This window comes from Protopterus annectens, chromosome 3.part0 (assembly GCF_019279795.1).
Source record: "Protopterus annectens isolate FY-2018-M chromosome 3.part0, PAN1.0, whole genome shotgun sequence".
NCBI classification, from domain to species: Eukaryota; Metazoa; Chordata; order Ceratodontiformes; family Protopteridae; genus Protopterus; species Protopterus annectens.
In genome coordinates this window covers 1816174046-1816198689 of record NC_056731.1, presented here as the reverse complement: position 1 = coordinate 1816198689, position 24644 = coordinate 1816174046, and the positions used below count along the sequence as shown (strand labels likewise).

General features: G+C 40.9%; 1 protein-coding gene across 4 annotated transcripts in view; it reads left to right on the top strand.

Moving 5' to 3' along the window:
* Positions 1-24644, top strand: part of ALS2CL (ALS2 C-terminal like) — a 2758770-nt gene that overhangs the window by 517168 nt on the left and 2216958 nt on the right. For all 4 annotated transcript variants that reach the window (XM_044065874.1, XM_044065873.1, XM_044065871.1 and 1 more), the window contains one exon: positions 15833-15898. In XM_044065874.1, the coding sequence (XP_043921809.1) occupies positions 15833-15898 (66 nt within the window). The remainder of the gene's footprint in view (positions 1-15832; positions 15899-24644) is intronic.

Below are 24644 nucleotides of genomic sequence, written 5' to 3'. Positions count from 1 at the left end.
CTACAAGCAGCACTGGCCACATGCCTGTGTGTGGGGCACCACCAGTAGTTTGGCTGACACCATGGTGTGCAGGCACACCTTCCATAGCCCCCACACTTTCCTGTTCCAAGTTACCATGCACCAACTGTCCTTCCTCTATGGCCACTGGTGATGGGGTATGTGCAGGTATGGGATGTGTGTGCGGGGATGAGGAGGATATAGATGGAATGGCAACCAGTGGCACAGTTTCAGCCCCTGACAACTCTGCCTGTGTCCCAATCATACGTTCATCACCACTGCTAGAGTCTGTGAGGACACAGACATCTGATGTACCGCAGGAGGGCAATGCACCTACATCACCTGTGAGGGCAGACAAGAACTGTACATTACAATCTATACAATAGACACACATGCATTTCATATGACAGAAGGCATGCAAACATGCATGTGATATGACAGACGGCATGCAGCACAGACAATAATAGTGGTAGTTATCATACATCCCTAGGTTGCACACAGCATGCATGTGTCATAGCAGACCTCATGCAGATTACACAATCATAGTAGTGGTTAGCATACATTCCTGTGTTACACCATGTGGACCATCACAGGTTAACAGTACACCTGCCTGATGTGTGGCATATGACCTTGATAATTACATGTAGTATGACATGTGATCTGCTGAAGTGTGCAATGACATGCATACATGTTTAACACAATGGTGTCCTGTCAAATATACAGTGGGGCAATGGTGTACAAATTCAGTGTTGTCTGTCCGCCCTCCAGATATAATGCAAATTTAGCTGATGTGCATGGCCATTGCAGGGAATCATGAAGCATCTCTAGTGCTATACAGTGTGAGTTACAGACAGGGTTCATAGCCATGACTGTGTTCAGATACAATACATATATACTGTGGAATGTGACCCACGTCACTGAGGTGTATACACACTAAACCATGATGTGGAAGTTGTGGCACAGGTCACTGATGGGTATACGGATGACACCCCTGCACATCTGCAACCATATTGCTGCAGCCTGGCAACTATGGGCAGACATGGCGAACACGTCGGTACACAATGTCCCACATGACATCTGTGTATCACACACACACACACACACACACACACACACACACGAGCTAGTATGGCATTTATGTCCAACACCAGCAACGGGAATGTACTGTATCTGTGGCCTAATGTGGATACTGTACAGGTGACTGCTGTCATGTTGCAACCCCCTCAAGATGTTCAACACATCTTATGTGGTGGATTGATGTTATGCCTACACAAGATGTGCACAGGCCTGTAGGATGTCTAGTGTTCCACATCTACATTGACCATTATACAAAGGCCATGGTTGAACCATGTGTAGCCATTGTACAACAGGGTGTACACACAAGCACAACACGTCTACTGTGTGTGTTGCTCCATGTCTCTGGCCATCCTCCATGGCCATGTATGTACATGTGTTGTCCAAATTATTGTGATGGGTATCTATTTCACATGTCTGTGCTGTCCCATATGACATATATGCTCCACTGACAACAGGTTTATGCAGATAAAGGGTGGTATGTGGGATATGTTTTCAGGTTAGGTAGGCAGTGTAGCAGCCAGGGCAGTAGATGTGATGGAGACGTCAAGATAACACATCACATTGTGTGACATTCATAGCAGGGCTATGATCCACACCAGTGAAACCTGTGTGCTGGCCATACTCCAGCCCATTGTGTAGTACTGTTTGTATTCCACCACATGTGTAGATCAGATCTGTTGTACGTCCCTAAAGTAAACAGCTCCTCCACCAATGTATGCCCAGCTGTCAACACATCTGGCAATAAAGTTTGTGAGGATTCATGTCGGTGAGATGATTCACATAGTTTGCAAGTATTGCACATGGGTAGTCATTGTGATGCATTGCAGGTCCGACCTGTATATTGTGACAGGACCATACATTACGTGTACATGTTGTGAATGGCCACATGGCAGATTTGTGCATTACGGTTCCTGATAAATAACACACTCATCTGCAACGGGCTGCTGTCGCAGCAGAACGCCAGAGGTACCTAAATAGGAGTAATTGAGCAGTATGAGCATAATCCACCCCTGTATAAGGCTACCGGGAGCAATGTGCATAACACATACACCAGTACATTAGACTATACTATGGTGTATGCACATGTGCATACACAGCGTAGCATACTATAGTATGCGGCATGTGTGTATACATGCCTTGCATATGATGTTACATTACATATTATACAGTGGCACATGCAACTATATGGAATATAGTTGTTATAGGTGCAGTACTGACTTACCAGGCAACTCCAGGCTCAGTGGTTGAGACACCCACCTCCACAATATTGGCTAAGGCTTGCAGATGTGGTTCTGCAGGTGTCCCCAGGTTGGCCAGTAGCTCCTCGGTACGTGTGAGTGGGGGCTGGGTTGGTGGTCCACCATCTGTTGCACCTTGTTCCCTGGCGATTGCATTCGCACGCTGTTTTGCCCATCTAATGAGGTCTGTACAGTGTCTGCACACCTGCTGGTATGTGTGGTTGCGGCCACCCACATCATTAACCCTCCTGTGAAGTTCCATCCACAGGGCATCCCGCTGCTGTGCATCCTGTGGCACATGGCTGAACAGGATATCATGATTGTCGAGAGGTATGGGATGAGGGCCTCATCCTCCAAGTGTGTAAAAGGGGGAAGCGTTGCATACGGCATACCTGGAAGACATAATGATGGAGACAGGTCACAGTAACTCACAGAGACATACAGAGCTACAGCTGAACAAACATGTGTATCACATTAATTCAGTTTAAATAGTTGTATTTGCAAACCTACATGACACTGATGTGATTGTGTCACACACGTGACACTCAATGTTGAGTGGATATTATCACCATATATGCGTGTATGTCACCTGATTACATTGCTCATACTCCATGTGGTTGCTGTCTTGATGTGGGCATGTCTGTTTGCCTGTACTGGTGTTCCTACCTATCGGCACATGGCTGGATGTGTCCACATTAATGCAGTCGACCTTGATGCTGTGTATATGTCACATATAAAGACTTACACTGCCTTAACAGACATGACCAGTGACCCTGCAGACATGCTCAGATAAGGTTTTACATGTATGTGTTCTGCCATATACTTCTACATGGCACTGTAGAGTGATTCAGCATCCTGCCATGTATCACCTGTGTTGCACATGTGATACACATGGGACACTGGCTAGCCAGATGGTATTTGCAGGGATGGATATCAACTATAGCATGTACAGTCAAAGTCAACTAGTGGGCTATATGCCATGGGCCATGTATGAATCTAGGATGAAAGGTTACCTGGCAGTAGCCAACAGGCGGGTCTGTGGGGCCAGGTGGAGCAGTGCCACATTACTGATCCACAGGGTTAATGATACATATACCATGCGGTCATCACACCATGTCTATGAGGGGAGCAATATGCAGCTTTGACGGACTGAAATGCATAGTATGGCAGGATTATGTCAAGTGTATGGGACAAGGATCTGTCCAGCATGTGGTAAGTGGATGTCCATGAAGTATGTGTTCGAGATCAGGATGAGTACGTGTAGCATGTCCAGCATCACTGGGTTGGACATGGATTTATTCAGGGTATGCATTATGCTACATAGTGGAGATGGGGAATGGGAAGGCTGGTGTAGGCCATCTGCACATGGCCAATACCCCTTAAAGGAAATATGTGATCTGATATGGGTCACTTGAGTGTTCTGTATGGCTGGACAATGATCTCTATATTCATGAATGGCACCCTATCATTATTAGGGTTGCCACATATGACTACCTGACATGTGTGGTGACGTAACTATCACAGGAAAGACAACTGCCCAGCTGCATCCCTCACACATGTGTCCATTATGTTGACTGCTGCCTAGGTGGTAGTTCATGGGTACAGAGTTATTAACGCAGGGGTGACAATGGGAGTCGGCTATTGCTCCTAGGTCATAGTCATTTGCATACTTCAATAGGCAGACTCCTTCTGTTTGTCTGTGAGGTATGGACTACAATGAGGGGGAATAAAATTCATTACCCTGACATACTGTAGCTGCTACTGGTGTGATGATCTCTTTTTATTCAGACACCTTCTGTAGTGTTGATTTTGCCAGCAGTCTTGTTGCAAAACACTCCTGTGACATACGAATGTACATCTAGTATACCGAGTGTAGGTGGTACACAGTATGGGTGATGATGTCCTATGACCTGGCAAGGTTATGATGTGCAGTGTGACATCAACCATACTGTCATCTACATCTGTACTGCTGACATCACTTAAGTGATCAAGGTTCATGGCCTTCCAGACCAGACTCGGCAGGGTAGTAGTGTAAAGTACTTCCCATTATCAGTGGTGTCTTCCCCCTTTGTGGGTTGTGATACCTGTTGGTGTGCACCATTCAGTGTGTACACAACCTGACATGGAGCTATGTTTTACATGATGTGTACGTGGAGAGCATCTTGTTTTGCCATATGTGTATGATGCAACCTGTGATGTGGGTAGGTCCCATGCAGACAGAGTGCAGCTTGTACCTGCATAGTTGTGGGTACAGGGGCCCTGTGGTGTACATGGATATATGCTTGTGTACCTGTTGAGGGGAGGGAGCCGTGCGTTTATGTTATCCAAGACCCTATCTGGATTGCTTATTCATGTTAAGCACTTGTTCAGGGCTTGTAAACACTACGTAAGCTAATAATTACTGTAGCACTCAGTCTTCCTCGTTACCTACAGGTAATGGTGAACAGGTTTTGTACATACTTTTCTCACTTGTGTAGAGTAATGTAGCTCTTGTACTCACTTTCCTCACTTATCTAGGTGAATGTAGTTCTATATTCAGGCATGTCCAAGAGTCAACTGCAAGTGTTCTCACCTGTCTATCTGATGAATCTGGACATCTTGAGGCAGTGTACATAGACAAGCCTCTCCACCTACCACCCAACACTACAACCTGTGAGAGATGCACTCATCTAGCCAAACTGGAGGTAAAGGTCTTTCCAACCAAGCCTGACCCTAACTGCCATGTGGAGAAGGTACACAATTGCACAACACCACACTCATCACATAAATCTCACTGAATCTACCCCACCATTAACTGGGAAAACTACTCGTGTACCAACACATTAGCTCAATGGTTTCTGGAATTCATAAACACCAATGCCCTGACTCAACATGTTCACACACCCACCAGGGGCAACAATATCCTAGACCTAGTCATTAACAACATGAGTGACTGGTGCTCCATCCGTGAAGCCAACTCCTCGTTGGTCCGATCAGACCATGAACTGAACACCGTTGATATCCATATCCCGCACCTACCCCCATTAAGGGAACCACAGTATATGTCTACAAGGCCAACTACGTGCTTCTTAAGACAGACATGGTGGACGTCATGACACCCATGCAGATGGACAGTACTGTTACAACTGCTGAATCCTACACAAATGCACTCTATAAGCACTTACAGGAGTGCATGGCTTGTGCAATCCAAAACAGAACCAGGACGCTATACTCCTAATTAACTAAACCAATCCGGTGGTCCCCTGCCATAAACATGTTGTACTACAGGAGGAAGGCACTGTTGCAAACAAGAGTACAATACCATGCATGGAGGAGATCCCTGGCCAGCCTCAGTAAGAAGGTGAGATCCCTTATAAGATCCTCTAAAGCTAGCTACAAAAACTATAACGCAACTAATACCAACAACAACCACAAAGCATTCTATAGCTATGTCACTTATCTACAAGGCCAACTACATGCTTCTTAAGACAGACATGGTGGACGTCATGACACCCATGCAGATGGACAGTACTGTTACAACTGCTGAATCCTACACAAATGCACTCTATAAGCACTTACAGGAGTGCATGGCTTGTGCAATCCAAAACAGAACCAGGACGCTATACTCCTAATTAACTAAACCAATCCGGTGGTCCCCTGCCATAAACATATTGTACTACAGGAGGAAGGCACTGTTGCAAATGAGAGTACAATACCATGCATGGAGGAGATCCCTGGCCAGCCTCAGTAAGAAGGTGAGATCCCTTATAAGATCCTCTAAAGCTAGCTACAAAAACTATAACGCAATTAATACCAACAACAACCACAAAGCATTCTATAGCTATGTCACATATCCCGACGTCAACAACCAGATCTGCTCTGAGTTACAATACAAAGGCATGAACATTAGCAGAAACAATTGATATTGGCAACATCCTGGCAGATCCCTCTCAAAGATGCACTCTCTAAAGGCAATATCACAGCATCCATGGGACCGGACAACATCCTAGGCTACGGTTTACACGAACTTCAGATCGTACTGTCACCCCACCTACGCATCATGTTCAATAATAGCCTCACATCGGGTATAGTGCCCCCTGAATAGTGCACAGCAACAGTTATCCCACTCCACAAAGGTGGCACCACAATGGACCATGGGACCCATTTCCCTATAGGCTTGACTAGCCTGGTCTGCAACGCTATGGTGCACATCATGGATCACTGTCACAGAGACATTGGGTACCTCCCAACCTTTGCCCCCTTCTTTTGGTATTGTTAAGGCAGGACCATGCCTCCTAAACCTGGTGGACTTCTTAGAGACAGTTACCAAGTTAGATTAGGGTAAGGAGGTTCACACAACCTACCTAGATCTCTCATGGGCTTTCAACACCGTTCCTCCTTTTGGTATTATCAACCTACCCATAAGCCTGAACATTAACCCCTACATCATGTGATGTTGCAAAGTGGCTCACGGACAGAACCCATACAGTGGGAGTTGCATACCCTAGGTCCGACTGTATAGCAATTACAACTGGCGTCCTCCAGGGCTCAGTCCTAGGACCCCTCATGTTTGGTATATACGTCTCTGACAGACAGACAAGCACAGGAGGGCTTTGGCTGAAAAGGTTTGCAGACGACTGCAAACTAGGGGACATAATTGTTTCCCCAGCTGTTACAGACATCCTCTGGAAGGGTCGCACTGAGACGGATACCTGGTGTTAATATCATGGCGTCAAGCTAAATGCCTAAAAGTGCATAGTCATCCCCTTTGGATATAACTAATTACCCGCGGACTGCCACATAGGTGCTAGTCCCCTACATACAGAAAAGGTAATACGGGATCCATGAACCCCAGTAGATAGCAATCTCTCCTTCGATACCCATAATGACAAGGTGGTTAGAATATCCTTCTACATGGCCCCCCTAATTTCTAATGGGTTCGCATCCAGATCAGAGGGGCCATTGTGACTCTACACATGTCATATTAGACCCATTAAAGGATACAACACCCCATTTGGGATATACCTTACAAGACAACTGCAACAGCTTGGAAGACCACACCAGTACCACACCAAGAGGATTACTGCCCTCAAACAGATGACCTATGCAGCCCAACCTACGAAACTCCAGCTGTACTCACTTGCATACCACATACTCACAGGTGATCTCTGCTTGACATACAAGGCCCATGTCCAACCCTGGATTGCTGGATATGCTCCACCTAAACAGAAGCTGCTGAGAGCCACATGCTCTAGGGATATACACCTAACCACAACGATAAGTAGGACGTGTTGGACGGATAGATTCCTGACCTGGACACTCCCTATGCTTTGGGACATGATTCCAATGTACATCAGGCAGGGCCCTTCACGAGCACTCTTCAAGGGAAACCTTGACGTGTGGATGGGAGACAGACATGTACCCCAGGGATCACTGCAGTGGCTCTGCTGGACAGAGGCACAGTGAACTATTGGCTCTGCCGTTTAGAGGCACAGGAAACCAACCTATGGGGGTGGCAAAAGCCAACACACGCTAGCTAGGCTTACAGATACCCTTTAGTAAGATAGCCTAGTACCTACCTTTACACATATTGCATGTCTTATGTGCGTCGATAGTTAAATAGCTCTTCCATTTTACTTTGGTATCATGCTGATAAACTGTCGGCTCACTAAAAGACATATGTATCCTGTTATTGTGTATTGTAAATGCCAATTGACATAACTAATGTTTGCCTAACATTACAGTAATGCTATGTAGCTTGTAATAATATCTACAATACTGTACATTACACAGTTATTGCCAAAATATCTCACAATGCAAATCATACTTGCACAGTGGCCCAACCTTCCACATGTTATTCTCCGTAATACACTCATACATATGGCTACAGTTATAATATATCAACTTATACTATCCCCTGTTATAGCACATACTTGTTGGACCAGCCCTGCCACTGACATCGGCTGGTGAGGAGTATTTCTGTTCAAAGCCCTTATATAGCATCCCTTGTGGTGTATGCAGTGTTTGCCTTGTGACCTACAGCAGTACACACAAATACTACAAGCGTTACTATGCTCAACAGTACATCACTACAAGATAACTGTTTCCACTATATGGATTGCGTGCACTTTAAATACTACATAATAGTACTACATACACAGACATACTGACTGTTCTACATACCTTATTAGTAACCCGAGGTGTCATTAACTGTTGATTCAATCCTTTTCGGTTGTGTTTCAATGTTCTTTGTAACGTACTGCTGGTATATACGGATGGTTTGAATGTGTGATAACACATCCTTTTCTAGTTACATATCAGTAACATGGTATCCTGTCCACCAGTTGGTGTTCCAAAGTAGTTAATTGGATGCACATCAGCTGTGCAGCTACTCCATTAGCCGATACCATGGCAAGAGTGGTGTATACGTGAGTACTCCTTTTGGGCATTGTCTGTTTGCCTTACTGTTGAGGGAGACTGCCTAGATGTGTTATTGCGATATGTTTCAACAGCTATATGGAGACACACAGAGATATATTAGCTTCATGACTCCCATGGACTGTGTGTAATGGCTAGACAATTTAGTTCTACATGTGAGTACAGCTGTTATATTTCGGAACAGTGCTACTTATGCAGGGTTTGTTTGTACCTGATACTTCTGCAGATGTTTAAGTCTGGCAAGGATGTTTGGCCAGCTCAAGGCCATATGGCTATGCATGAACTGTTATGTGGTGTACAGTGTGCTCACCAGACATCCTTGATTTGGTGTACAAGTGTAGCATACTGTGCTGTTACTCACTAATTGCTAACACATCCCGGTGTAAGCACAACCCTCTGAAATGGGATTAGTGCAAACAAACCCTATTACATCAGCAGCTGCTCCATTGTATAACATCAGCTATTTCAAATAGGGCCATGTTAGTGTGTCTCTGACAAGGTATGTTAAGGCTTCTGCAGATGTCGTACAGTGTGTGAATGATTTGTGATGTTATTACAGTTTGTATTGTAATATGTTTGGGTGTGGGGGTGATGTTGGTGGGTGTGCTTAGCAGATGCAGGTGTGTAGGAACTGCTTTTATACATAATCGCTATGTGCGTGAGGGTTCCTTCCCTATTTGAACACCTATCCTTTTGTGGACTAATACAATTGTAATTGCAGGCTGATTCATTAAGGCACAGTTATGTGGTTCCTGTATAGCAAGCAGGTGATGTTAGTCCTTGAATCCCTTCGGTAATACATCTGAATGTAATAACGTGTTGCTACATGATAGCTGTGTATTTCTGTCATAGGTATTTGCAGTCATCGTAGTTGTGTTGGTGACTGACCCTCTTTGGCTAGGGTTGCCACCTTTTCATATGGCCATAGTGGGACCTTTTCGGGACACACATCTGATTTTACAGGCCGACACAAACCCACGGTCAGTACAAGGGATAGAACTTTACTTTCTTGCCTAATTATAAGCTTATTCTTGTAGCAGTTTAGTTGCTTATCCTGTTTCCTGTAACATGTAGGTATTTTAGATACAGAAATAACTATTGTATGCAACTATTACAGTACATATGGGACATAATTATGTCCTACAATCCCAGGACATTTGCCACGTTAAATATATTTGGTCAGGACACAACCACCCAAAGAGGGAGTGTCCCTCACAAAGTGGGACAGGTGGTAACACTATCATTGCCTCATGTCCATAGCACATATTTGTAATAGTGTATAGGCATATACTCTCCATATCCTTTGTTCATAAAGGTTGGTAGTGGCGGAATGTGTGATTGCTATGGTCTATGTTATACACATATATGAACACTTCAACTGCTGTATATGGGAGACCTACGGGATCCCGAAACCGCAGTGTTCCGACGCACACAGTACCGGGACCAGACTCCCATACCCCACATTACGGACATCGACAGCAACTCGCGAAGGTAACACGAATGTGGAACACACACATGCACACTGCTACCCAACACATGCTAACAAACCACCCTACACTACATATGAGCAGGTGGCCAAGCCCCCCTACACCCCTCATGTAGGTGTCTGCACCCCTCACACCACCCCCTACTTTAATATTCTACATCCTAGGTTGCGCAAACAGACGCACAAAGCTAACCCACAACCACACATTACAGTCCCCCAAGAACACACACCACATACAGAACACACACTTACACACACTACAGCCCTAAGAAACACACGTACAGACAGTAATGTACCCAAACTGCAACACCAGAAGCACTAACCAACTGTCCATTAACATCGTGAGATTACACCTCGCGCATCTGGTGTTTCGGTACTGTGTTCTTTCGGACCTTAAGCCTCGGGATTACGCGCATCAGTATGTAAAGCAGTCGGCATGTGGAAGGTATCCCATTTATATGTACCTCCATGGTTATGTAGATGTTGTTAACCTATCTATATATCTACATATATATGTATGTCCCCATATATCGACATAGCTCTCCCTCTCTCCCTCTCTCTCTATATATAATGATGTGTGTGTGTGTATATATATGTATATATATGTATATATATATATATATATACATGTATATGTGTATGTATATATATATATATATATATATATATATATATATATATATATAAAATAACATACACCTTTCATTGGGTACATGCCGGTTTGTCCTATTTCAACACATTCCTGCCTTTTGTGTTTTATCCTGTCAGTATACACAACTGCCGTTGGTACATCTCAGGTAGCTTAGTGGTATGTTATTGTGATGAATGTGTACATGGTTGCGTGTTCTAATCCTGGCAGTGATATCTTACCTCTCAGAGCAGGCACTGGTAGTGCAAGAGTGATTTAACACACATTTCAGCGGTTGTGTGTGTTCCACATGTTTATTATTCTGTGGAGAACTACCTATATATGCAAGCTGTGTTTAAGGTATACTATGTAACATGTACACATCTGTGAAGATCCCGGTCAGGGATACTCCTCATTATTTGGAACTACATCCCTGATTACATTATACAAAACCCCTCATTGACACTCCGGGGAATCCTTACAGAGTGGGTGGTGAACAGTAGCTATACCCCAGGGATCCTGCAAGTGGCTCTGCTCCACAGAGGGACAGTTAGTTGATCGATGGGGTGGCGACAGCAGACACGTTTTGCCTATGCTTATGAGTGGACTCGGCGGTTGGGCATGTACCTACCTATGTATCTATGAACCTGTACATACAGTATGGACACATGCTGATAGCTTAATTTACTGTTCAGGTATTGACTTACCTTGTGCCAATTGCAGTTGTGTGTACAATAGTTGAGGACTACCTATGTAGGATGCACACAGTAGACCACCTATACTTGACAATTTACTGGTGGTCGTGTGTGCGCCATCCATGTTTGATGTGTGTGCAGGCAGAGAAGGGTGTCAGTCCATGAGTGCCTACACTGTCAGTGTGTGTGCTATACGTTCCCTCTTTGCCAAGGCATGGGCATACTGGGCACGCCTCCGTCTGCCTACTGGGGCTAGCACAGGGTGTTCGAGTCCCCCTGTGCTTGTGGGTCCCTTGGCAATGGTGGTGGGCTCTGAGGGCCTTCACCATTCTGTCTCTGCTGCAGCTGTTTCCGCAGGATCATATTGTGTAGCATGGCACATACTATGAAGATGTGGGCACAAGTTCCTGGAGAGTATGTCCAAGCAACGGAACCATGATTTTAGCATCCCAAACACGCGCTCTATGATGATTCTGGTTTCTGTGTGTGCCTCATTATGGCGTTCTTGCGTGGCTGTGTATACATTTCTGATGGGAGTCATCATCCGTGGTTCCAGCATCCCCCACCAGGTGGCCATATGGGATGTCCCCCCTGGAAATACCTGATACAGCAGTGAGGCATGCCAGATGTGGGAGTCGTGATAGCTTCCAGGGCTGCCAGCACACACATCCATGATAATGCCCTGGGCACTGCACACGACCTGGCAGTTGATGGAGGGGAATCCATTGCTGTTTATGTAGCGCATACCCTGCTCACCGGGTGGTGACTTGATGTGTATGTGCGTGCAGTCTATTGCACCCAGTACCTCCGGGTAGTCTGCCACACGGTGGAAGAGATGCATATTGCTGGCCAACTTTTCCTGCGTTCGGGGAAACTATATGTGCTCATTGGCATGTGGTACATGGCATCCAGGAGCTGTTGCAGTACCCTGGATGCTGATGCCTGTGAGATCCCCATGATATTCCCAGTTGGCCTTTGGAAGGTACCTGTGGCTAGTATTCTCAAGCTTACATATACCTTCGTGTCCACTGGGATGGGTTCCCCTCTGTTACTTCTGGCTCTGAGGCGTGGCCGGCACAGCTCAACAAGTTGCTGTATGATGTCCCTGTCCACCCTGTAACGCTCTACTATCTCCAGATCATGTAGCCCCTGGTAGGTTACCCTGGGTCTGGAAACTTGTCTCCTCCTCTGGTGCCTGAGATGGTTGTCAGCATCATCCTCCACACCACCATCAGTCTCCAACACATGCTGATGAATCAAAGCTATGGCAGCCCCTAACATATACATATTAAAAGTTCCCTGTCTGTATACACCAATGGTGCAGAGTGTCTGGGAATGCACAAGTGTGGGTGTGTGGGGCTTTCACACCTTATACTATTGTGCAATGGATGATGCTGGTGTAATTGTGTGTACTTGTGCTAGTCCAGCTGCAGGGTATCTTAATTATTGGTTTTACAGCAGGTACTGTTATTGTGGGGCCTTTGTTGTTGACTTACACTTGTCTTCCGTGATTCATCTATTGTCCTTTACTTCTATTTTCAACACGATTCACCTCCCATTGCCAGGCATGCATCCAGCGGCCGCCTTTCTTGTTTTGTGTTTCCACAACCCAGGATTTTGTTGGGAAATGTGTTATGTAGATGATCTACTGCAAGTTTGCTTTGTTCTGCTGTGACAGTTCTCTTTTCTTTGCTGTACAGCACCTTCCCTTTCCTGTTCTGCAGATAGGTGCTAGCAGCCTTGTTAGCTGTTGTCTATGGCCCACTGTGAGTTTCTAGGTGATAATTATTCATTTGTACTCCAATTACCATGCTGCAGCATTTCCATATTGTCTTCCCATATCCTTCCTGTTTCAGCTGTAGTGCTCGCCGCACACAACCGTTTACCGGGTTTTGTGCGCGTTTTCATCCATGTTCACATGTTTCGGTTACCTTGTGTGCTCTCAGCTAAGCAAAGCTATGGCTACTTCCACACCCCTATCCTGCGGCGTTGCTTAGCAACACGAATTAGCAATGATCCAATGTTCTTCTCTTGATGTCTTGTTTACCTCCAGGCCACTCCTCGGTGTTGTAACGCTACGCCGTGTGGTACATCCTTACGCCGGTGGGACGTTTGGGATTCAGTATTACTTGACTCATTTGCATGGCATTGACTGCTAATTCCTACCACACGGAACACTGTCACAGACCCTTAGCAACCCTTGCGCCATGGTTGTGGTGTAGCATGCGTGCCATTGACTATTATGGGGATATCATGAATTGCGTTACATTGCATTTTTATGACATCTAAATATATTTTCCTTGTGATCCCATTTGTGCACCGATGCACTGCGGTTTTACTTTGCGTTGGTGTGGCCATGACATTAAATGTTATTTTTTATATGTTGTGCATGTTGTTTTATGCCATTGGCTATATATTTAGCCATTGGCATATATTAACATTATAATACGTAAGTTTGGTCCGCTTTCATGGCTCCGATTTTATGTTTGACAAAATGTAAACTGTTTTTTTTTTGGTTTACATTTCTACATGCTTACGCTACGCCTGCACAACTTCATGAATCACTATATACCTTCATTTGCATGCTACACTGCTGCACATGGGGTAATTAGCATACATGCGCTGGGAGCTGCGCAGCTCTGGCGTACTCTGGTAATGCACGTGGAAACAGCTCTTACCTGAATTGCTCGATGGCCATATTTGGCGCTAAATCGCCGATGCTACTCCGGTGCATGGTGCAAGCTTCATGAATCCTGGGGGTGGTTAATAAGAGATGAGCTGATGAGCACAGGAATGACAGCAAATGACTGAGAGGGATGTAAATGACCAGAAGTAATATGCACATCCAGATCGATACACTCTCGAGAAATGCAAATACATGATAATGGTTTTATTTGCCTGGAATAAACTATAAAATAATTATTATATATTAATAGGTAAATATGTACATGCATTTGGTTTAGAATTTGCCATTTCAATATTTTTTATTGAATATAGCAGTATGGCAACTGAGGTTGTTGGCATAAGTGACCTCTGGGAAGAAAACTAAGCAAGTAAAAATGGAAGACCATGATTTCAAGTTTGGTAATTGATTGATAATTAATAGACTGTATATAAAGATGTATGTCTTCCAATACATTGTTTTGTATCCAGTGCTTAGTTTGTGTAGGTTTATATACTTCATCTGGTGCACATTGACTATGTGGGGGCTTCTCTGAAAAATATCACTTTGACTAGACAGGCTTGAAGAGCCCTATAAAAATGCATAACAACACATGTATGCAGTTTAACCCAATGAGCAGACAATTATACATGGACTTATCCCCTCCTCACGTTGTACTGCTACCTTATGCTCAAGAAACTAAACAGTGAATGAGATGAGCAAGACAGAGTGAGAACAAAATTATCATTTATTTTAAATTCAAGGAAGCTATTTCATCTGCATTTGCAGACTTAATTTTGCCTCAGATGCAAAGAACTACAAAAAACAGTAAACTGTTGCTGGTAGGTAATTAAAATGCCATTGTGCATTTAGAATCACTAAACCAGTTGTGACCTTACTTCAGGCATAGTCTAATCTAATGTAATATAAGCCTAACAAAGAATCAGTATGCGGGTTTGAATAATTGACTGGGGATGTGCTTTGGGATTGGGTTGACCAGATGTGCACTAACAGTGACCAGGGCATGGTAGTCATGGCATAGTGGAATAGGGAAATGGACTAGTGTGGAGATACAGGAAAGAAAACAAGAAGCCTTCCAAGGGTTTAGATCCAGACACTGTAGTACAAGGGCATGGTAAATTAGTTGGAGCAGACTGTTGAGTTAGTTGTAGGCTAGCAATGCGTTCTAATGGGGAAATATTTGAGACTCAAAAGACATACAAGTACGAAACAGGTGAAAGGAGTAGGCTCACTAGATTCATCACAGGAAAACACCCATGCTGAATCTTTTGAAATATCCTAGCTGATGAGACATGGTCCATTAAGTCACCTAACCAAAGAACTATTATTGTAGTAGCTTTGTTTGCTTGGAGTCTTCATTAAGCTGGGTCTGGACAGCTGGGATATTGCATGCAGACAACTATTTTTTTGCAATGCCAGTATGAGTGTTTTTTGTTAACATGCATGTTATTTTCGGAAAGAAATATGTGGCCTTGTTAATGATGATTATAGCACTGGAAATACCAGAGCTGTGTAGGCAACTTCATGATAGATAGGACTCCCATTGTAAATGATGTCTGTGTAACACATGCTGAAATAAAATAATGGTGATTAGTTTATTATTATTTTCAGATACTTGACAGCTTTCACTAATTTTGTAACCATCCGTGGTTTTGATCAAGTGGCAAAACAAACAAGGTATGTACAGAATGTACCAAAATGCATGGTTTGCTAGTCATACTGTAGTAAGAGGCATATATTTTAATGTTAATTAGCTATTGTTTTATTTTTTCAGGAATGATAATACCCTACTGAGACTAAAGGTGTGACAAGTGATGTACAAAGATGCAAGGGTTAGTTACAGGACAAGTTTTCTGCTGGATTATGAAACCGTGAGTCACAAAATGTGTTCCATATCCCTACATTGCAAGATATTTTATATATACATACATATATATATATATATATATATATATCTATGGTTCCCCTTTAGAAGGTCGAACCGCTGAAATCTCGAAAGTCATATGGTCGAGGCAGTATGCTCGAAATTTCAGAAGCTCGACCGTCTGAATAAGGATCGGCATACAGTGCAGAACGAGAGCTTTCCCTTTCTGCGCTGTAGTGTGATCTCAGAGTTAGAATAAATAAGTAGCGGGGGGTGTGGGGAGTGCATGGATGCTTGCCCCCTGCAGAAACATTTTTTTTTTTTTTAACATCCCCTTTCAGAAGGTCGAACTTCTGAAATTCGAGCATATGGCTTCAGCCATATGACTTTTGAGATTTCAGTAGTTCGACCTTCTAAAGGGGAACCATATATATATATATATATATATATATATATATATATACATATATATATATATACACATATACACGCATATATATATATATATATATATATATATATATATATATATATATATACATATGCACACACACACACACACACACACGCACACACACACACGCAGTGGATATAAAACGTTTACACACCCCTGTTAAAATGCCAGGTTTTGTGATATAAAAAATGAGAATATAATGAGAATACAATGAATCCTTTCAAAACTTTTCCCATCTTTAATGTGACTTATAACCTGTACAATTTAATAGAAAAACAAATCTGTTAGGAGAAAAAATATAAAAAATAAAAAACATACAGTACACTGGTTGCGTAAGTGTGCACACACTTAAACTAATACTTTGTTGTGTGTGCATATCCTTAAACTAATACTTTTTAAGCACCTTTTGATTTAATTACAGTATTCAGTATTCTTGGGTACACACCTGCCATCAATTAAAGAGACTCCAATTAACCCCAAATAAAGTTCAGCTGTCCTAGTAGGATTTTCCAGACATTTACTCAGTTGCCCTACTATGATTTTCCTGCCATTTATTCAGTTGCCTGCTACAGCAAAAGCCATGGTTCGCAGAGAACGTACAAAGCATCTAAGGGATCTCATTGTTGAAAGGTATCAGTCAGGAGAAGGGTACAAAAATTTTTCACAGCATTGGATATACCGTGGAACACAGTGAAGACCGTCATGAAAAAGTGGACAGTGACGTTACAAAGAACTGGACATCCCTCCAAAATTGTTGAAGAGACCAGACAAAAATTGGTCAGGGAGGCTGCTGAGAGACCTACAGAAACACTGAAGGAGATGCAGGAATTTCTGGCAAGTACCGGTTATGTACTACATGTGACAACAATCTCCTGTATTCTCCATATGTCTAACCTATGGGTTAGGGTTGCAAGACGGAAGCCTTTTCTTACACAGAAAAACATCCAGGCCCATTTAAAATTTGCAAAACAATACATCAGGTCTCCCAAAAGCATGTGGGAAAATATGCTATGGTCTGACGAGACCAAGGTTGAACTTTTTTTGGCCATAATTCCAAAGGTACATTTGGTGCTAAAACAACACTTTGCATCACCAAAACAACAACATCCCACTGTGAAGCATGGTGGTGGTAGTATCGGGCTTTGGGTTTGCTTTTTGTCAGCTGAACCTAGGGTTTTACTTAAGGTGGAGGGAGTTATGAACAGTTCCAAATACCAGTCACTTTTGGCCCAAAACCTTCAGGCGTCTGCTACAAAGCTGAACATGATGAGGAATTTCACCTTTCAACATGACACTGATCCCAAGCATACATCCAAATCAACAAAAGAATGGCTTCACCAGAAGAAAATTTAAGTTTTGGAATGGCCCAGGCAGAGCCCAGACCTAAATCCAATAGAAAATATGTAAGTAATTAGATTTTGTATATCCATGTTTTTAGGTTCTTAAAGTTGTTTAAAGTTGCTAGTATGCAATTTTGCTTTAAGAAGAATGCATTCTGATTAGATAATTGTTACTAATTAAGGAAGAGTTTTGTTATTTAAATCTTGTGTAAGAGCTTATTTTTACAACGTCTGATGAAGCGGAGGGGGACTCCGTGAAAGCGCTTACGTTCTCAGTTGGAATAAAGTATTTTAGCTTTATTCTGTTGTATTTTTTGACTACAACTTCTGACTGCAACTTTATCATTGTTTTATTCGTTTGTACCTTGACTTGGATACTGGAATTTGGAACAGCTGCCTTCCAAGGGTGTGTTTTTTGATTTCTAGTGGGTTTATCTCTCTTTCTGTGATATATATATACATATATATATATATATACATATACGTATATATATATATATATATATATATATATATATACATATTCATATATATATATATATATATATATATATATATATATATATACATACATATATATATATATATATATATATATATATATATACATATTCATATATATCTATATATATGTATATATATATATATATATATGTATATATATATATATATATATGTATACACGATAAGAATTCCAACAACAGCAACCATGCGAAAGTTATATTATCCTTGGCGTAGTGATAATCCAAAAACGTCCTCTTATTGTAAAACACGAGTTCTAAAACATTCTACTAACACGTAAATTTTATTGTGCACTCAGTCGGTGGTAAGCGCTTTCACAAAATGCTTCTTCAGACCATAACGGACTGAGTAATAGAATACATTTAAAAACTATGTCTCCAATCATGACTCGCCTAAACAACAACGTCATTTCCTTCATTAATACAACTCAAAGAAGGTTCGTCACATGCAATAAAAACTAGCATTTGCTTACAAATCAACCTACATATAATTTCATAAATAAAACATATCAATACTTATAAAAATAAACTATCCTACTTATAACAAAAAATCAAAAATGTATCTCAGCGCAGTTAAAAACCTCGAAATAACAAGAATGTTTACTATGATTAACGGACATTAATGCTGCTGCATAAAACCACATAGAAATCCTATATAAACGTAAAAAGTAGGCATAATGCATAAAATTCATAATAGAGCTAAATGCTATCATCTGCTAGAATTTGAACGTATCACCATTATATATGCATAAGACCAACGTATAAATATCCAAACTCTTATGACACAGCATTTCAAACATATAATCAATATTCCATATATACATCACCAATCAAAAATAATGTACATGAATATGTGTGCATATATACAAACAAAAAATCGAAGGAAGTCAGAAACCGGACTGAAACCGAACAAAAGCTTCTGACTCCTCCGAAGCATATCAACAACTCATATAATTCCTAAATGACTTAAATAACTGCAACAAAACATCCCCACATACATCATTATATCAAATCTGATATACACAAAAGCGTCCCAAATATAATATAATACTAAATATTTTTAATATTTTTAATGAAACATTCTTATAGTTATAATTATTCAAAATCTATATTATTTTTATTATTATTTAAAACCTATCACTATATTAAATAATCAAATTATCTAACTACTATAAAAAACAATCAAAAAAGTAGATAACCTACATGGTTACCTCACCCTGAGACTTTTGGAATGAAGGACTGGTTTAATGGACATCCTATCATTTAAACCCTTACCAAAGTCTGCCCTAAGGCGAATAATCCATTTCATTTCCTTTTCTTCGGTAATATTAGTTACATTCCCCCCTCTAGAATTAGGTTTAATGGTATCAGTAACCATTAACTCAAACATATGCATTGGACTCGTTGTCATTACATGCTTTGCTAAGGCATTAGTACTAACACCCGTCCTAATGTTATAATGTCCTAATGGTTCTGATGAAGTCTGATTGTAGTCAGATGAAAGCGCTAAACCTGACCATTGTTGGAGTGTGTTTTTGGTTTTAATAAACTGAACTTTTAACTGCTGGATCGTGGTATTTACTCTGGGAATTGTGCTCTGGTTGTTGGTGGTTTATCGCCCTGTTTGAGTTGTGGACTTGTTTTTTGGCCATTTGTTTTTTGGAGTCTTCGGTGGTTCGCTTTTACCCATTAGTCTAATGAGTCTGATATGTAAGGCTGTGGAGTGCATTATCATGGACCTAGTTAATAAGGATATAGAGAATCTCCAAACTCTAGATCCCATGCAATTTGGTTTTGTGAAAGATAGATCATGCCTGCTCAACCTGGTTGACTTCTTTGAGTCAGTCACCAGAGGTGTGGATGAAGGTAAAGGCAGTTCATACAGCCTACCTCGATCTGGCCAAGGCCCTTGATACCTTTCCTCACTCAGGAATTATTGATAAACTCGCCAAACTAGGCATCAACCCCTATATCATTAGGTGGTTTGCAAATTGGCTCACAAATGGAATCCACAGTGTGATAGTACAGGACTCCCAAGTCAGACAGCTGACCAGTCACAAGTGGAGTCCCATAGTGATCAATCCTGTATCCTCTCCTGTTTAACATCTACTTCTCAGAAGTCCAGGTCAACACGGAGGGACTCTGGCTGACCAAGTTTGCAGACGACTGCAAGCTGGGAGCCATTATTAACTCCCCAAGTGATGCAGACATCCTACAGAAAGGCCTCACTGAGACCAATGACTGGTGTCGAAACCATGGCGTTAAGCTTCATGCCAAAAAATGTGTCCTCACCCCCTTTGGGAAAAACTAATTTCCTTAAACTCGAAAAAACAACAAGCAATGTAACAGCTGAACACAGAAGGGTGTAAACCGTATATGCTACTCTCCAAAAACAGCGATTTAGCTGTATTGTAAAAAAAATTTTAATTAAATAGTAAGAATGAAAGAAACAAGTAAAAGTTAAGCGCTTTTCGTCCCACCTAATTGTGGGACTTCTTCAGACAAAGAACCTTACAACAACTACAGTATATATCCTGTTGGAGTGGTGCTGCAATTACAAACACCACAGCTGATCTTAATACTGATTGAGTGTTAAGTAGTTTAAACTAACAGAAGAAACTGTGTTTACCATGAAAGGTAAAACCTAATGCTTGTCTGACATGGAACAGGACAAGTCAAAACCATTTAAATGGTGTAAGTTTTAAAATGTTAAAACTTTTTGAAGCATATATATATATATATATATATATATATATATATATATGAATGACAATAATGGGTCTAAAATAATAAAATGCGGATCCAATAAATACATATAAAATATAAAATACAAATATTTACATTAAGCAACATCTTGTTTAACAAACAATAGCTTACTATACCTAGTGTATAAAAAACTCGTAAATCTAGCATGCATGATATGTGTAAAAGGGAAGGAAAAAGGCAAAAAAAACACAATTTGAATACCACGGCCAATTTAAATGCTGGTTAACATGAAAAGGTTAACCCAATGAAAAACCCTGTTACCATTAAGGTAGTCAAACCTAGTACTAGTCTAACATGGACAGAAGCCATTATAATGGAATAAATTTTTAAGCAAATAATCAGAAGATTAAAAACTATGGCATGCACCTTGTATACATTGACAGCAGTGAATCTATAGTAGTGGAAATAGCTGAATCCAATAAGTACATCTATACCACATATATTTGCAATGGTGAAGACCATATCAAACAAACAAGAACTAGTATATCTAAATACGTATAAAACCAATAAATCGATATACATAATGTATGTAAAAAAAAGGGGGGAAATGAAAATGTCCCCAATGACATCATAGAAAACAAGATCGATGCAGAACATATCTGTATATAAAACAGGTCGATGTTGTTATTTTGAAACAATGACCAATACCTGAATCACAGACACAATAAAGATAGAGATAGGTCTATTCTGTACATACAAAAAAATATATATATATGAATTCTAATAAGAAAAAGTGTAAATGTGTCAATACATGAATATAACTACATTCAATTAATCCAGATGAAATATATGTGTAGTTATATCCTCATCTGCACAAACTTTTAGCTTCAATATTGGATAGAGGGAGCATATTTCGTTGAGTCCAGGAATAACACTGGCATTACAACGGATCTGCCAGTATAATTCCAATACCTCTAATTGTACATGGTGTGGTCCACCCCTACCGTCTGTGAGAACACAATCAACTGCTCTAAACAGAAATTTGTGATTCGGATTTTCCATTGTATGTTTTGCTAATGCATTTTCAGGTTTGTTTTTTCTAATAGCATACAAGTGTTCATAGACACGTTCACAAAGTTTTCTGTCAGTTTTCCCGAAATAAAATGCTGCACATTGTTGACATTGGGCTAAATACACTACACCTTTGGACTGACAGGTAAATTTGTGTCTCACCTCGTATGTAACATTTCTTATGCAAAAAGTTTCCCCAGTATTCATGTAAGAACAATAATTACACGTATTGCATTGAAACATACCCTTTCTCCATGGCAGTCCCTGTATGTTGCTCTCCATGATTTGTTTGATGGTTTTACCTCTTCTCCAAACTATTTTTGGTTTATCTGGTAGTTTGTTTCATACTACTTTGTCATTGTTGATTATTGGCCAATTTTTATTGATTACCAATGTGATGACCTCACTGTCAATACCGAAAGGAGTTATAAATGCCAATCTTACTAATGATGTGTCTGGTTTTTTTAACCTGTACTACCAAGTGTTGTGTACCACCAAGAATAGCTTGGTAAATACCTGATTCTCTTTATTTTCACTTCATTAATCAGACTGTCTGAGTTGTTTTGGGTAACCACGTCTCATAAACATTTCTTTGAGTAATTGGCAGTCATCAAAAAAATCCACATCTCTGGAAACCATACGGGCTGCTCTGACCAATTGGCCTTTTACTGCTGATTTTTTCTTATACCAAGGATGGTTAATGCTATAATGGAGCAAGGTGTTAGAATATATTTCTTTCCTATAAATTTTGGCACAGAATGATCTATTCTTATGGTCCTGCCGTAAATCTACAGCTAAATAAGCAATCCTTTCACTACTGTACTTATACGTGAAAGACGGGAAACCAGAACTGTTATTGAAAGATGAAACCAAATCAGATGCTATTTTTTCGTCTCCTTCCATTAAAATAAAAATATCATCTAGGAAACGTGTATAAAATTTGATTTTATTCATCATTTGGTCATCCTTCCCTATCACTTCTTGTTCCCAGTAGGCCATGACTAAATTAGCAAACCCCGCATGGGGAGCCCATGGCTACACCTGTTTTATGTAGATAGGTTTTGTTGTTAAAAATCAAAAAAATTGTATGATAGAACTATATCTAGCATTTCTTCTATCAAGGTGATTTCTGACTGTTTAGCCCCTCTTTTCCTTAACATGAAGCTCACCCATTCTATACAGTCTTGGTGAGGGATGCATGTATACAAATCTCCCACGTCGACGGTTAGGAAGTTTAGGCTGCCATTATACTCAAGGTTGTTAATATTTCGAAGGAAAGACCAGGAGTCTTTACATATTGCTTTCTCTTGTACATATTTCTGTAGTATATTATCCACCATTTTTGCACACGGATATGTGATACTATTTCTAGCATCAACTAAAGGTCTCATGGGGGGGTCAACTAGTGATTTGTGTATTTTAGGAACACCGAAAAGGTTTGGGGTTCTAGGTGTTAACATGGTCAAATAGTTGAATGTTGACAGGTCTTTTCTGCCTTCTATAAAGAAGTCATTGAATAGTGACCCTATTCTAGAATATGCTTGTTGCAATTCATTTCTAGAAGTTTCTTGGTAAGCATCACTATTTAATATACTCGACATTTTGTTTGTATATTGTACCTGTGTCATAACCACTAGTCCCCCTCCTTTGGTTGCATAAACCTGACCCCTGTTTCTCTCAATGACTGCAAAGCTGTTCTTTCTTTTGTAGTAACATTAAACAACATGTTTTTCCTATTGATGTTAGAACACAACATATTTCTTAAATCTGTCTCACATATTTTTTCAAATAAATTCAAAACAGGGTGCATAGGTGGTAGAAAAGTGCTAGCAATATGAAAATTGTTAGTTTCTGTTTGTTCACCACTAAAAAATAATTTCATATTCATTTTTCTAAGAAATAATTTTAAATCAACTAATGTTTTAACAATGTCAGCCTTACTACTGGGAACAAAGATGTTACCTCTAGCCAGTAGTTCAATAACAACAGGTTCAATTACAACATTGGTATAGTTAAAAATTTTAAAGTCCTTGCCTAGGTTATATAAAATAGTGGGATTAATGTTGGAATCGATAAATTGAACACTGAAGGCATTATAAGAGATCTGGGGGCACAGGTTGACAACAACCTCTCCATCGACCACCACATTGCCACTGTAGTTAGAAAGTCCTTCTATGTGGCTCTTCTCATTACCAACGGTTTTGCATCCAGAATGAAAGAGGTCATAATTTCTCTTCACTCTTCCCCCATTCGACCAATCATAGAATATAATGCCCCATTTGGCATGTACCTCACTAGGCACCTGCAACAGCTGGAGATGTCACAAAAGTACCTCACGAAGAGGATCCTAGGCCTTAAAACACATGTCCTACATGGACAGACTCAAAAAACTCCAGCTATTCTCTGTCTCATATAGTCTACTAAGAGGCGATCTCTGCTTGACTTACAAAGCCATGTCTGACCCAGC